Source organism: Thamnophis sirtalis, unplaced genomic scaffold, assembly GCF_051295495.1.
Source record: "Thamnophis sirtalis isolate CommonGarterSnake01/CBP01778 unplaced genomic scaffold, rThaSir2_p1.2 scaffold_10, whole genome shotgun sequence".
Lineage (NCBI taxonomy): Eukaryota > Metazoa > Chordata > Lepidosauria > Squamata > Natricidae > Thamnophis > Thamnophis sirtalis.
Genome location: NW_028261390.1, coordinates 53,723,606 through 53,739,934, shown reverse-complemented (window position 1 = coordinate 53,739,934; position 16,329 = coordinate 53,723,606). Strand labels below are relative to the sequence as shown.

At 37.0% G+C, this 16,329-nt stretch overlaps 1 protein-coding gene across 1 annotated transcript in view; it reads right to left on the bottom strand.

The window, feature by feature from the left end:
* The window catches only part of LDB2 (LIM domain binding 2), a 106,403-nt gene that overhangs the window by 32,089 nt on the left and 57,985 nt on the right, over positions 1-16,329 (bottom strand). Inside the window, exons 3-4 of the mRNA XM_087723789.1 lie at positions 9,307-9,479; positions 1,079-1,201 (exon numbers count right to left, since the gene is read on the bottom strand). Of these exons, the coding sequence (XP_087579915.1) occupies positions 1,079-1,201; positions 9,307-9,479 (296 nt within the window). The remainder of the gene's footprint in view (positions 1-1,078; positions 1,202-9,306; positions 9,480-16,329) is intronic.

Genomic DNA, 16,329 nt, shown 5'->3' with positions numbered 1-16,329 from the left:
AAGAAATTCCTAGAGATGCAGGAACCATAGAGTTAGTAAAACAATAATGCAACTTGTTCTGATGCTGATACTCAATTGCACTTAGAGCTCAGAAATGAATTTACTTTACATCCAATTATTCCTGGCAAGTATTGATGTACAATACCTTTTGATTTATTTATATTGATTGAAATATTTATATAGCTATTTAAATATGCAGTTCCCAAAACAATTAAAGAAAAGAGCCATAAGTCATTTCCATCCTTCTAAAACAAAACTATCCAGTATACAAAGATGGAGAATGGAATATCAGCTGTTATGTGTACAAACCATTATTAATTAAAAGCAGAACCAATTCTTCATGGATGTTTAAAACTAAACCCCACACTTTCAGGACAAAGATGTGTAGAATTCAATATAATGCACAGAATATTCTGGTGTTCTATGAAATGTTTATTTTTGGGTCAGGTTCACCAACTAATGATTCTAGAATATAAATATTTTAGAATAGGAAATTGTGAAATTCCAGATATGATCCACCTTGACTCAGATTATATCTGAAAGGCCAAATCAGTCATTTAGAGAAAGCAAAAAATTATTCTGGAAAGCAGTGAAATATCCATGCCTGTAATGCAAAGTTCTGTGCCAAGTAGAGAAGATTACCATTTTAAAATAAATAAATAAAAGTGGATTCAGCACTTTTTCTGTTCGAAGAGGATTCTGAAGATAACTATCCACTGAAAATTCCTTGCTCTTCTATGTACTATTTAACAAATCTTGAGGGTGAACTTGAGAGCAGGATCTTCTAGCTGGCCTTCCTGGCTAACAAGTGTCTTGTTCTAACATTCAGTAAGCCTGAATATGTGCAAGTATGGCACTGAATGTGCCTCTAATTTTATTTCAAAAAGCAATGTATTAAATAAAATTTCAGAGATATCAACCTAGTGCTCTAGTTCAAAACATCACTGAACAATAACAAAGGCAAAATTCCTAAGATTTTTCCCTACAACCTAAGATAAATGTACATTTTCTGGTGCAACAAATTATGGCTTTGTTGGTTTCCTAAAGTTTTAGAAAACAATTTGGGCTGAATACTTACATGCATGGCTAAAATACTGTGTGGGACAAGTTCTCTGTATTGTCTAATGGTAAAGTGCCATGTTTTTATTCTCATGAGGTCATCAAAGGTAAATTCCAAGATCAGATGTCCTTCTGTGCACACCTACAAGCATAAAATAAAGAGCAACATTTACTAGAAAACTTTTGAAAACTTTTTCAAATGTCAATAGATTTTGCCATTTGACTTCATTAGGGAATTGTATCCTTTCCATTCCTGAGCAAAGAATTAAGAGAAAGCAATTGATGGGAGTTGATCAAGTTGTAGATTTTGTAGCAATGAGTACTAAAACCTTGTTTATCTCTTCTTTTTCTCTGAAATTGCTGTTGCTAGATAAGAATACTAAGTCTGTTAGTCTGAGTGCGATCAGTAGTAGTATATTCAGGATAGCTGATTTTTGAAGTAGATGATGTATTTGCATACATATAGACATATGGTGTTGATAGGCAATGAAATACGAGTAATTATTCAACTGATTTCAATACAGACACATCTCACAGGTGTTAATGTTTACCCCATTTTATTTACTGTAGTTTTTTTCTCTTTGCTTTTACACTTTTTCTTTAGTTTTGTTCTGGTTTCCTCCAGTCAGCATATCATAATTAAAACATGCAAGTTATCCATTAATAACATTAATTTAAATAAGGATGAACTTTCTCTGCCTCTACTGGGATGAGATACCATTTTCCTGTTGAACTTATTTAGTGACAAATTTAAAACCACTGGAAGAGGCCCACCCTTTGTCTTTAGTTTGGACTGCTGTTTCAGTGGTCAGCAGGAGTTGGTAGGTGTTAGGTTAGCTCCCCATTGGGAGTATGTTCAGAGAAGCATTGTTAGAGTTGTGTTGGAGAACACACAAACCAGCATACAGAGACACTGCAGTTTAAATAGGCTTTTACTTTCGTGGAAATAGGGGTATCAGAGTCCATAAAACAGTCCAAGTCATACATGGATAAGACAGTCAGTCATCAATGTCTTTCAGTTAAGGGATAATCCAAATAACATAGTCCAGTATCATATAATCAGTTCAGTACACAAAGTTTGCTAACAGTTGCAAAACTTACAATAGCTCACAGCACTCAGATCAGCCCAGCATCTAACGAACAGAGAGAGAGCTAACAGTCATTCTGGCTCCCTCTTATGGCCAATTGAGGAAAACAGCAACCAATCACATTTTACAGTATGATTTAAAGAAACAGGTATAGCATTGTTACATGATCTATATATTGCCAACCCAACCGTTAGAATTATATTCCTAACAGTAGGATCTGTCCCAAATTTGGCTAGGTTTTTCCTCACATCAGCTTTTATCAAGACCCAATCACCAGGTTGGGCCAAAAGAAAAGCTTAAGCCGAGATCTGAAAAAGAAACAGCTTTTTATTTTTGATCAAAGCAAAGAGCTGGGTAGACCATTTCATGCACATACAGACAAGGTGTATGTAAGGAAGGCCACACTTTGGGGAAGGTATGGCATCCTTTTATACATTCAGAGACACCTTTCCAAGCAGTCTCCATGTTTCCAGTGTCTTTCTTTCCACTTGGAACTGAGTATATAGTAACATCATGCATGGATACAGGACTATGCCTTTACCCCACCTGGGAGAGTCAGATCATATATCCCTGTTCTTGATACAGACCTCTTGTCAACAGAATCAGACCATCGATTAGAGAAATACAAGTGTGGCCAGTGGATGCATCGGAGCAACTTTAGGAGCACTGATTGGGCACTGAGGAGGACAATATTGATACTTAAACTTCTACAGCACTGTTTTATATCAAAAGCTGCATTTATGTTGTCACTACCACCAGACAAATACGGGTGTTCTCTAACAACAAGCCCTGGATAAATAGAGAAGTGTGTCTTTTACTAAGAGCTAGAAATGCTGCTTTCCATTCTGGTGATGTGCTATAGTATAGCGAGACAAGAGCTAAATTGAAAATGGTATCAGGGACGCTAAAGCTACCTACAGATGGAGGATTGAACATCTTTTTGATAACTCAAGACTCTTGTCGGGTATGGCAAGGTCTGCGACAAATCATGGAGCAGAGCAATAAAAATAGTTTGTGGTAACAGTAGTGATTCTTTGGCTGAGCAGCTAAATCAATTTTTCAGCCATTTTGAGGTGGAAACAGGAATGACCATCATTCCAACATCTACCATTGATCGACAACCATTTCTACTGCAGATCTCTGATGTGAGACACGCTTTCCAGAATGTTAACATTCGGAAGGCAGCTGGGCCTGATGGAGTCATGGACGAGTTGTTAGGGACTGTGCTTCACAGTTAGCTGGAGTGTTCACAGATATTTTCAATCTATCCCTGTTGCAGTGCTCCATCCCTACCTGCCTGAAGACATCCATTATAGTGCCAGTCCCTAAGAAGATAGTAGTGGTATCTCTTAATGATTATAGACCAGTAGCTTTAATATCTGTTGTCATGAAATGTTTTGAGAACCGGTGTTGAACCATATTAAGGCTAGTCTTCCATCTACTTTGGACCCATACAAATTTGCATACAGGAGTAATAGATCAACTGATGATGCTACGTCTATTGTTGTCCATACTGTATTGAATCATTTGGAACAACAGGGAACATATGTAAGGTTGTTATTTGTGAATTATAGCTCTGTCTTCAATACCATTCTACTCAACGGGTTGTTTCTTAAAATATCCAATTTGGGTATAAATCAGAGGATTTGTTTGTGGATAAAGGATTTTCTGACAGATAGGCCACAGTCAGTAAGGATAGGATCTCACCATTCTTCTACTCTGATACTAAGCACAAGAGCCCACCCACCCCCCGATTGTGTGCTAAGCCCCTTTCTTTATTCTCCGTACACACGTGACTGCACCCCATTGTATAACACCAACACAATTATTAAATTTGCGAATGACACAACAGTGGTGGGGCTCATTAATCAGAACAATGAGTCTGCTTATAGAAAGGAAATACAAGGGCTGACAATGTGGTGTAAAGAAAATAATCTTACACTTAATACCAAAAAAAACCCCTAAAGAATTTATAATTGACTTCAGGAGGAACAGAGATGTACATTTACCATTGTATATAAATGGCGAGGAGGTGGAGAGGGTTGGTAGTTTTAAATTTCTGGGCATTTATATCTCAGAGGATCTCTCATGGACTATGAATGTAACATGCTTGCAAGGAAGGCACAGAAGAGGCTGTACTTCCTGAGAATGCTCAAGAAGATAAATCTAAGCATCTACTTCTGTCCCACTATCGCAGCACCATTGAGAGTGTCCTGACATACGGCATTCTTGTATGGTATGGGAGCAGCTCTGCAGCAGACAAAAAAGCTCTACAGAGAATCATTAAAATTGCCCAGAATATCATGCGGCTCCAGCTACCAGCCCTGGATGATATTTTCGCATCTCACTGTTTGAGGAAGTTGCACAACATTCTCAGAGACTCTTCCCACCCTGCTTGCAATCTTTCTGGACTGTTGCCTTCTGGCAGAAGATATAGAACAATCAAAACCCGGACCACACGTCTTCTGAATAGGTTTTATCCTAGAGCTATTATTGCACTCAACAATGAACTAAAGGTCACCATCAGTGAGCTGTTGGACAGCATTAATTGGTCTGTTGTATGGATGCTTGGGTGGTTTAGGGGTGGGGAATTTTTGGAGGGTGTTTGGGGATTTTCATGTGTGTTGGGCCTGGTCTCTGGGTGTTATGTGAATTTTGTTGTATGGGTATACTGTATATATATGTACAATGTTAATAAAGTAAATCTAAATCTAAACCCAGATGGACATTTCTTCCAACAGAAGGCAAGGTTTTGATTGCATGGTTATGGCCAACATTTTGATTTTTTTAACCCTTTCATGTGGATATCCTGTGATGTGGGTAAATCTGAAATGTCCAGATTAAAGGCTATGAAATGTTGTTAAAGGGACCATTGGAGAACAGCAGAGGGTCTTCTGCATGTTTCTACTGTTCTCTGGTGGCTGGTGGTGGTTTTGCAGCTCAGATCCGTTTGTAGTGGTTCTAGTGACTAGTCCTTGTACAAATACTGAGAGTTTGATGTAAATATTCACCTCTTCCTAGTAAAACCAATGGTGGATCATATCCACTGAAATCCACCTCCATTAACACCAGAATTTGCATCTCGATTCTTGAACATCCTTCTTTAGGAAAAGCTGAGCAACAGCAACCCCCAGATTACAGCACAGTCTTTAAAAAGACATTCCCCTTTCCAATTTGTAGAAAAACAAAACCAATCCTAAACTTACTTACTAATCAATTAAGGCAAAATCTTATTTGAAGCTCTCCTCCCTAGCTACCCCTGCCAGCTGCCTTCCCCATAAAATCCAAAATGAAAAAGGTCTCCAATTAAGAAAACATTTCCAATTGTGCTGAATTCACATTCCTGCACTGTGAGCTCTGACATTCTGTTTCTGTGGCAACCCAAATCAGCTGATTTGTTGGCATAACAACAGAAAAGGTATAATCCTACCAGACTGTTTCTAATCAATGCCCCTAGTACAGAGGCTCTCTAGAGAATCAACAAGAAAGGGATCATTAACTCAGCAGATCATGTGGAGGTACTAGAGTAGGCCAGGGGAGGAGAGGGGAGAGGGAGTGGAAAAAGAACATTTCTACAACTCACCAGTCCCTAGCTAACCCTTTTCTTTTCTTGCTAATTGCAAGAATTTTACAACTTGCACTAGATGGAAGGATAACTCTTTATTTTAGTTCTTTTTTAAATGGAATGGAATATGTATCTTACAAAGTTATGAAATATTTTTTGACCTTCACTTTACCGAGACCAAAAACCTGAGATATAGTTTGTATAAATGTACAAAATAAAGTATGTGTGGGTTTTCCTCTTTTTTTTTTCAGATCAGATAAAATTGGAAAACATAAATTGAACCTCAGGGTTGTACCCAAGATTGAGGAAAATGCTTCTGATTGCATAAGAAGGAAAAGTATATTTTAGCTGTATCTGGAGCATATTATTAACATTTCTATGAGTGCTGATGTCTATAAAGATATTTATATTAAGCTATAAGAATATACTGACAATCTATTTTTAACCAAATCCATTTCTCTGCACTGAGACAAACCATAAAAAGTTATATTCCCATATGTGAAATACAGTAAAAGAATAAGGCTCAATTTATCTATGATCTAATAAAGGAGGTCTCTAAAATGTTGTTCATATAGTAATGTTGGAGACAATGCTAACAACTGCAAAGAATCCAATATAAAAGACATATATTTTAAATTGAGTATCCTTGTTCATTTCATTGAACAGCCTGCCAACGATCAGCCTGCCATATCCTTCAACATTCCAATTTTCATAATGGAAATGTCACAAAACAAACCTTTAGCATATCTTTTAAAACTTTAGCATATTTTCAAAAGCGCAAACTTTTTTCCAACTCCAAAACTCGATAATCTCCAGTTCTACTGTTATCTGCAGCAGTTCAGATATTTATTTCAAGATTGATCTTGAGGAGAAAAAAACCCACTCAAATGTTTCTTTGGATTTCTCTTCCTAGGGATCAGATGTGTTGAGCCTTTTTGGTGTGCACACAAAAAAAAAATCGGAATCCACTCTAATGCAAACTGAAACCACAGTTGAATTTCCTTTCCTAAATTTTGTATAATGTTACTTTACTATATAGGTTCTTTCCCAGGCAGAATTTTTTAAATCAACCAATTTTCTAAACACTTTGGAGTGGAACACGTATTTTATATCCCAAAACTCTAATTTAGTTGGGCAGTACTTCCTGAAGAAAAATACATTAGGCATTGCAAAACAAATAGATGGTTATCTTTTTATGGATTAAAGTAATTTTAGATCCCCTGAGAATACTGAAGGCAATATTAGAAGCACACATTTTAAAACAGCAACAGATAATGAGACAAATATACTCAGGCAACACCATAATTTAGAAAATTATGACATTAACATCTCAGAAATCAAGAAAGCTTTAAAAATTAAATGGCTCCAGCAGAAGTGGAGATTGTTCTAAAGAATTGAACAATTACTGTGAAGTTCTATCCAAGCTATTTACACTTCACTGAAACCGTATTTACAAAATAAAAAAAAATCATCTATCCAGTTATGGATCAAGAGAGCTAAATACAGTAGTAAATATTTCTAAGATACTTGAAGTCAAGCAATGCAGTGGTAATGCCTACCTTCTCTCTCTTTAGGTTTAAAAATTCAAATTAACACTCTTTTAAGCCAATTTGGTCTCTAATTTTGAGTTAAGTTGGGATTAAGAACACGAGACATAATAAAAACAATTCAGACCAGAAGCAAAGTGATCCATTGCTAGGGAAGTGGTCTTTTGTAGGTTGCTACCAATTATTAATGAATCAGATGGGTTAACTAATTATTATTTATTTGGTGACATAGCGGGGGATTACCAGCAGTAAAGAAACTCCTGATGAATGGACAGTGGTATTGCCCTTAACAGTGCTGATGAAATCTGATGAAATATTACATTTCTCACCACTACGACTTTGAACCACTGCCTCTGAGATGCTGGTGATCACACATGAAATGGTTGCACACTCCTTTGGCCAAAGATATTGCATTTAAATAAACCTGAGTAGTAAACCAAGAAGATATCAATAAAGATAATCTTTTAGTTATAAAAATCCTGCCCAATTTATGAAACCACAAGTACATAGCTGTGATAAATAGCTGAGAAAGTATCACTTGTATTTAGCTTTAATAAATAATTGGAAGTAGATTTGCCAAGGTATAGGGGTAGGGGAGGTAAGAGATATCATGCACATAATTATGCCTCTGTGCAAACTATACAATTCACATCATTTGTGTGTGAAGCCATGTTGTGCCTGGCATCATTGTAGCTTTTACTGGATGTTGTTATTATAGACAGTGGCAATCATTTTCTCAAAAAGATAAAACTTATTGGGAAAATAAAACCTGTTGCGTAAGGAAGAGCTCCCAAAACTTTGAAATAATGGCCGACTATTTATCTTTAAAGGCAAAATTATAGAGGAAAGGATGGTAAGCAGAGATATTACTGGATCACAACCTTTATCAGCTGGCTTCCAATTGGAATTCTAGTGATAGCTTTAACTTCTTTATCCAGAAGGCTTGACACCAAGATATTTGCAGTGTCTACAAATCTGATTTTTGTAAGATGGAGAAACTGTGACAATAAAGCATTGCTTATCAACTATTTTTGGGGGAACACCTACCTCTAGAAGGTAGAATAGGTGCGTTGGTAATTGACTTCCAGAAAGTATTAAATATAGTTGGGAAGTGATCCTTCACCAGTCATTTTATATATTTTTTTAAAAAAATTAAAAAATTAATAATTTTTATTATTAATGCTACTTTTGATTTGATTTAAGTTATTTTGAGCTCTAGTGTTATGAGGGTTGTAGAGTAAAAAATTAATTATTACCTTTTCTTCGTTTAGCATGAGTATTAAATTAAAGTTGGTTTTTTTATGCTTTATGTCATTTTGTTCAGTTTTTAAGGAACTGGGGACTACAATGACTTGAGGGCACTCAAATACAGCGATGATGTTGCTGTTGAGGATGATGATGTCTGATCATTTGTCATGGCATCTGGGATTGTTGGAATCTGTCCAGCTCCCTCAATACCTAGGCACACAGAGTTTTTCCATTCCATTCAAGTGCATGTTCAAACATTCAGCATGAATTCTTCCCTAGCTTTACTTTCTTCAAATTAAGTAGCTCTTCTGGTGCTGCCAGACTCTGTTTCTGGCTATCATAATCTAACATAGTTCCAGAATGTCTTCTGGATAGAGGATAGGGACAGATCACCTCCAATTTAATACGATATATGAGATGTGCATGTTTGTGTTTGAGTGGTGCAAACTTGGTCTCTATATAATTGAGTCTTTGCATGACTCATATGTCAAGCTCATGTTTAATGGAACAGTTGTATGACTGTCCCTTTGCTAAACAAATTGAAATATCCTCTGGGTTTGTGTCTAGATCTGGCAGTCTCGTTTTCACACTCTTAAACTAAATATATTAAAATTAATAGTAGTTCTTTTTCCCAGTTTCTTGCTTATGACTAACAATCTAGTTATGTCCCTTAAAAAAGAATACTGATATTTAAGAAACCAAGATATTCATCAACCATCAGGAGAAAACATTTGTTATACACTGAAAAGTATCTTGAACACCCATTATTTGCATGTTTCATATCACTCTTTACTATTACCTTTGTGAACATAGGTTTTCCATGTTGGCTGATCATGGTGCATTGATCACAATCCACTGTGATGGAGGAGCTGTGATAGGATTCTTTTGAGTGCTTGAGGATGTAATACAGGTCTGTCACTCCTCCTTCAAAGACAGTACTAAAATAACGAGGGATGAGGGTCCTTCCAATGGCTGTGGGGAAAATAAAAAGCACATGAGCTGCTAGAGAGAACACGCTAAACTTTTGACAGCTGTTAATTGACTAGACCCCATTGACTTTATAACAAACCAATCCTAGTTCCCAAAAACAGTAATAGAATAACAACTGGACATTTTTATTCATTTAACATGAATAAAAGAGAATGATAATTTTATTGTAACTTTTATTTCTGCACCATGGGTCTGCAGAGGTGGATTTCAAGAAAATTACAACTGCTGGGTCTATACAATTGAAGCCCTGCATCTTGTCCTATGCACTGCAAATGAATACAGTTTTGTCCAGTTTTGTGACAATCATAACTGCCCCTCTGGATTCTCCTGTTGCGTGTCCTTAAGTAAGACTTGCAAGGTGGAATATTCTTGCAAAGGATTACAGCCAGCCATCAATGCCATTTTCATTTATTCTCTGTTCTATTTCAGAAGGGCAGCATTCCAGCCATTCTCTGCCTATTTCAAAGTAACTGGGCCCAGCCTTCATTTTTCAGCTTTCTTTCCCCTTCTGCAAGGAGACTTATTGCCCACTATTCTGGGTAGATAAAGGTGCTTCAGATATACAATGATCCAGTTAAATGATACATACAATATTATAAAGTTATCAATGTATAAATAAGTTTATAAACTCCTACTCTGTTTACTGAGGTTAACAGAGTTTTAAAATTGTGATTTCCATGGTTTTAGAGACACTTTATGAATAAATCTTACTACCTTATCAGATTTAGAATTATTCACAAGTGTGCATAAGGTTGCAAATTCACCACTCATCCTCCTTCCTCAAAAGAGAGGAATAGGACACCTTTGGGTGTCTGCTTTCTCCCAAGGAAAAATGTTGGAGCCTGGTTGTCTCAACTGGGATCATTATGTCTCATTCATAATCACATTCGTCAAGTTCTGTTGGAATGAATTATACTTCAGTTGGTCTCCCTCAACTAGTTTTCGGACTAAACTTCAAATTATCCACCAATTGTAATTCTTTTTAGATGGGAAGAAGGCAACCTCAAACAATGTTCAAATCTCTTCCTCACTGCTATTATTGTTGATTGAAGTCTACATTTGGAGAATAGACAATTGGTTCATATTTTGCACCACTGGTGTGTAATAGCTATCCTATATGATGTCAAAATGTATGCCCAAAGGAGGTGGGGCTTGCATCACAATGCTTTCATCATTCTGCCCCTGGCAACATCTCTTGTAGATGCTGCGAATATACTTGATTAAAACTTAAATTAGTCCAGTGCCAAGTATCCACTTTTCCTCTACTCTGTTACACATCACTGCATTTTATTTTTAATTACCAGCACACATACACACATTTGTAATTTGTAGAAGACCAGCATCTTTTCTATTTAGAGTGGGGAACTTATCTGCATAGTTCCAAATAATTTTTTTTAAAAATCCTTCCAGCTTCCAGTATGTAAAAATGATAACCACAAGATTTAGAAGTTTGCTAAGCATTATTTCCATTATTTGTTTTTAAAAAAAAACATGGTAGGAAATTTTAGTATACAATACTCAGTTTGTTAAACCTTCTTAAATCAAAGGAGACCATAGGAGAGATCCTTGCAGAAAAATTAAAATGAACCCACAGCAGGCAGAGAAAGTACTTGCTCATTATTTAAAGGAGAGGATGTATTTGAGCAAAGGAAAGAGATTGCCAATATAATTAATCACTAATATTCTATTATAGATGCAATAGTATTTTTAAATTTATTAATGCAGTGCTGGAATTTAATAAAGTACTTCTTCACAATTTCTTCTCAGAATCTTGGGATATAATTTGTGGAATTACTGCTAATTCGTATTACTGGAATATGATTCATGCAGTCTTTACAGACTGAAGTATCCTCTATCTATACAATGTTACTCAACACTAGCATTTTAAGGTGCGCAGACTTCTTCCTGGCATGGCTGGCCAGTTCAAGTGGTTGGAGTCCACACATCTTTTGCTAAGGTTGAAAAACATTACTCTATAGAATAAGCTTGTTCTCTAATTAAACACACTCAGGATGGCCTGAGAACTGAAGAAGGCAAGAATGGCTTTAAGAAGAAGGCTTGCTTATGGAGAAAACCTCCTGACATCATGTTTCTCTGTCACTGTCAATTTTTATGGGATTAAGAATTTTTATTAGTAAAATAGGTAAAATATTGCTGACTGGTTATTTCAACCCACATTCCTCTACTATTTGGAGATGTTTCTTTATCACTGTAAGCCAATGAAATTTCTTGTTTTGCCATTGCAACTTCACATCAGCATGTTCTGCATTTTATTTCTCTATTTAAAAATTAGCCAGAGGAAAGAAATGGAAGGGCAGCACACAGTTATTTTTTCAAAAAAGGCAAAACATCATATGCTTTGCTTCGTGATATAGAAATATATAAAAACGTAAATATAGAAAATGTAAAGTATGTCCTATTAAATTGATTTCTTAACCTCCTGGATTAATCAATACAAATTACATTTCAAAATAATCATGCTGTAGTTGCCATATAATACCAAAAAGTTTCACTCCTATGGCTTGCCAAATATATTTGCATTGTTTACCATTATATATATATTTAATAACTGATGATCTCATGGAGTAAGCAGAGGTAAGGAAGTCAATTTCTCTTACACTAGGAAAAGTATTGCAGTTCTCTCTGCCTAGCCCTTCAAGATACTACTGGCATTGTAATCCACTGCTGGTAATGTCTGCACCCCAAATACCTTCTGCAAAACACCACATTGGATATGGCTGGTAGGAAGCTGGAGCTGGCAATAGAATCCCTAAACAGATGTGTCAGGACTGTGGGAGAGGAAGCTGTTACCTAGGCAACCGACGACCAGCAGTGGTAGACCTACTGAGGTAAAGAGCCAGAGTGACCGGTAAAAATGCTGTGGGTTCTGTGGAAGAGGACAAGAAGAATCTGCTTAAGCTGGGAGAAAGTCAAAGAGACTTCAGCATCAAAATTATCTCTCCCTAGAAGAAACCATTCAGACTCATAGAAAAGAAAAATGATTAAATGTCCCTAAAAAAGTAGCACCATCAAATGCTTCTATGATAGATAGAAAAATACCCCAAACTTTCCTAGGAAAAAAAAGGAGAGTATTGGTGATAGGATAGTCATTTTTTAAGGGAACAGAATCAGCCGTCTGTAGACCAGACAGTCAATCCAGAGAGGTATGTTGTCTTCCTGGAACAAAAATCAAAGATGTGGCTGAGAACCTAACCAAAATAATAAAATCACAAGATTACTATCCTTTTCTACTACTACAGGTAGAGGGATGAATGACTTGAAAACAATATTGAGTGATTACAAGAAGCTAGGCAAGAAAGTGGAGGACTTAGGTGCACATGTAGTTTTTTCATCTATACTGCCAACGAAAGGACAACATCTGGTAAAAGAACAAAGAATTCTAGAAATGAACCACTGGCTAAAGAGTTGGTGTCACCAAAAAAACTTTGGATTCCTGGACCATGGTCTGTGATATCTCCAGGATGACCTTTTGGCAAGGGATGGGCTGCACCTCATAATGACTGGAAGAATGTTTTCAGAAAATGACTGGCTCAATTTATCAGGAGGGCTTTAAACTAAAATTGAGGGTGGGGGGTGACCAATCTTTAGGCTCTCCAGGACCTAATTCCAAGCAAAACACCTTAGAAAGTAAGTCAAATAATGAAGTAAGGAGGGATGTGAAGGAAGACAAATTCATACATCAAATAGGAGACATAGGAAGCATATCCAGAGTCAGACATAAAGATCTCAAGTGCCTATATACAAATGAACAAAGTCTGGGGAATAAACAGGGTGAACTTGAACTATTAATACATGAAGTTAGATATGATATAGTTGGAATAACAGAAACTTGGTGAAATAAAACACATAACTGGACCATACTGATAGAAGGATACAAACTGTTCAAAAAAATGGCTTCTCTTCTAACTTGAGAAAGTAAAGACTCTTAAAACGAATTATTTCAAAAGGAACCTTTAATCAGTCAGGATGGAAACTATTAGAAGCAAACCAGCATCTGAAAATCTTTAGGCCACGCAAATGGGATTAAGCTGATAATGACCCCTCCCTTTGTCCGAATGCAGATTCTGACCAATACACAAGTGTGAAGATGCGTCCTTAACTCTTCTGCCCTGGGAGTCAATAAAGCACATGTTCTCATGGCTATCTCTAGTTAGACATGAAAGTTATATATCCCTCATGGCTATCATAAACATCCCTCCAGAGATATTGGGACCTTCAGTCTCCCGGTGACAGGAAACCAGTTGTAAAGTTGTAAAACTCAGTTGTTTCAGATGTAGCTAATGATTTAACTCCGAGGCTCCCCTCCTCCCAATTGAATGGCAGTACCACTTTTAGGGATCTGACACCAGACCCCATAAACCAGGAGATAGAGTTGCATTGTATGCAAAGGACTATATTGCTACAAAAATGCATGAAACCAAAGACAAAAACCTCCTAGAATGGATATGAGTCAATATAAAAGAAAAAAAGAATGACATGGTCATAGGTATATACTACAGGCTACCCAATCAAGCAGAAAAAATAGATGTCCTTTTTGCTAACCAATTAACATGTAGGAAACACACTACAATAATAATGGGGGACTTCAATTACTCTGACATCAATTGGAAGACTAATTCTGCACCAAATAAGAAATCAAATAGGCTCCTACCAACCTAGCTGACAACTTTGTCATCCAAAAGGTAGGAGAGTGACAGCTATACTGGACTTAATTCTAACAAACAGAGAAAAAGTGATAGAAGGAGTTGAAACTGCAGGAACCTTGGGTGAGAGTGACCAAGTCATACTAGAATTCAACATAACACAAACATAAGAAAAAGCACATAATAATACAGAATCCTAGATTTTAAAAGATTTGATTTTAACAAACTCAGAGTGAACTTGGGAAAGATTCCTTGGATGAAAATCCTTAAGGGGAAAACAACTCAAGAAGCTTGGGAAATTCTGAAAAATATGATCATAAAAGCCCAAACCAGCACAATACCACTGAGAAAGAAAAACAAGAAATCCAAGAAGAATCCAGCATGGATGCACAAAGACCCCTCTGACAAATTGAAAGACAAAAAGGGCAAGCACAAAAAATGGAAAGAAGGACACATAAATAATTAAGGCAGAATATTAACAGCCAGAATCTGCAAAGACAAAGTCCGGAAAGCAAAGGCTCAGAATGAACAAAAACTTGTGACAAAAGTCAAAGATAATAATAAAAAAGTTTCTTCCAACATAAAAATAACAAGAAAAAAAAATCAAGGAAACAGTCGGTCCACTAAAGAGAGAAGATGGCAAAGAAGTAACAGGCAACAGAGAGAGAGAGTTGCTTAACTCGTTTTTTGCATCAGTCTTCATGCAAAAAGAAAGTATAGCCCAACCTACCAAAAACATAATTGTAAAAGACAGACTAGAAGTTAAAATAAGCACAAAAAAGAAGGTAAGAAAATACATGTCATGGGTCTAGGTCAAAACCTGACCTAATGCCAGTGATACTCTGTTTCCCTGAAAATAAGACCTCCTCGGATAATATGCCCAATCGGGCTTTTGGGCGAATGCACTAAAATAGGGCCTCCCCAAAAATAAGCCCTTCCCGAAAATATTGCAACACAGCAGCAGCCATGAGGTGACCACACTCTCCGCCTCTTGCACCTCAAAATTAATGAGACCTCCCTGAAAATAGGCCAAGCTCTTATTTCGGGGATCAAAAGAAAATAAGACTCTGCCTTATTTTGGGGGTAACATGGTAGTGATCTATAAAATAAGTGTCAGACATTACCCAGTTAGATCCCTAGGAAAGAAATACTCTTAATTGCAATTGGTTGAAGTGATCAGTTCTTTTACTGAAGATCAGTGGTTGTAGTGAAAGCAAGACTAGATCTGAGTCCATTTGCCCTTGATTTATGACCACAATTGAGCCCAAAATTTTTGTTAAGTGAGACATTTGTTAAGTACATTTTGCCCCATTTACAACTTTTCTTGCAGTTGTTAAGTGAATTGGCTTCCCCATTGACTTTGCTTGTCAGAAGGTCACAAAAAGTGATCACATGACCTTGGGATATAGCAACGGTCATAAGTATGAACCAGTTGCCAAGCATCTGAATTTTGAATTTGTGACCATAGGGATGCTGCAATGTCATAACTGTGAAAAATGGCCGTAAGTCACTTTTTTCAGTCCATTGTAACTTTGAACGGTCACTAAATGAACTATTGGAAGTTGAGGACTAACTGTATTTGCATGCAAAAGGTTACAATTTTCCCTTTTCCCTGGTCCTCCCCCCTTGACCAACAATGTCCAATAGCATTCCAGATTGATATTTTGGGAACTGCTTTGAAGCTGGGTGATTCTCAAAGTAGTTTCATATTCTATCCCCAGGCCAGGTATCCTTGGTGTCTGATTTATTCTGGCTTGACATCTCTGGTTCCTGTCAGCTTGTTTCGTTTCCCCTTTTAGCTGTCTTTTTTTCTTGAGCCCAGTCTTCCCCCAATTCCTTCCCTCTCCCTTTTCAGTTTATGACAAGATGCCAACATAGTGAAGAAAAGCAACTGAAGATGAAGATCTGACAATAAGCTTGTGTAGTTCCTAATTCATAGCATTTCTGTCTTTGAGGACTAGGCTTCTGGAAGAATTGCTAGTGATCCTTCCAGTGGTGGGTTTCTGCCGGTTCACACCGGATCGGGCGAACCGGTTGGTGGATTTTATCGATCTGGTGAGAGGAGGTTCGACCAGTGGACCCGGAAGTAACTTCCGGAATGCCTGCCCCGGCCCTGTCACTCGCTCGCCCTTCACAGCTCACTCACTCCCCTGCCCGTCTGCACTAAA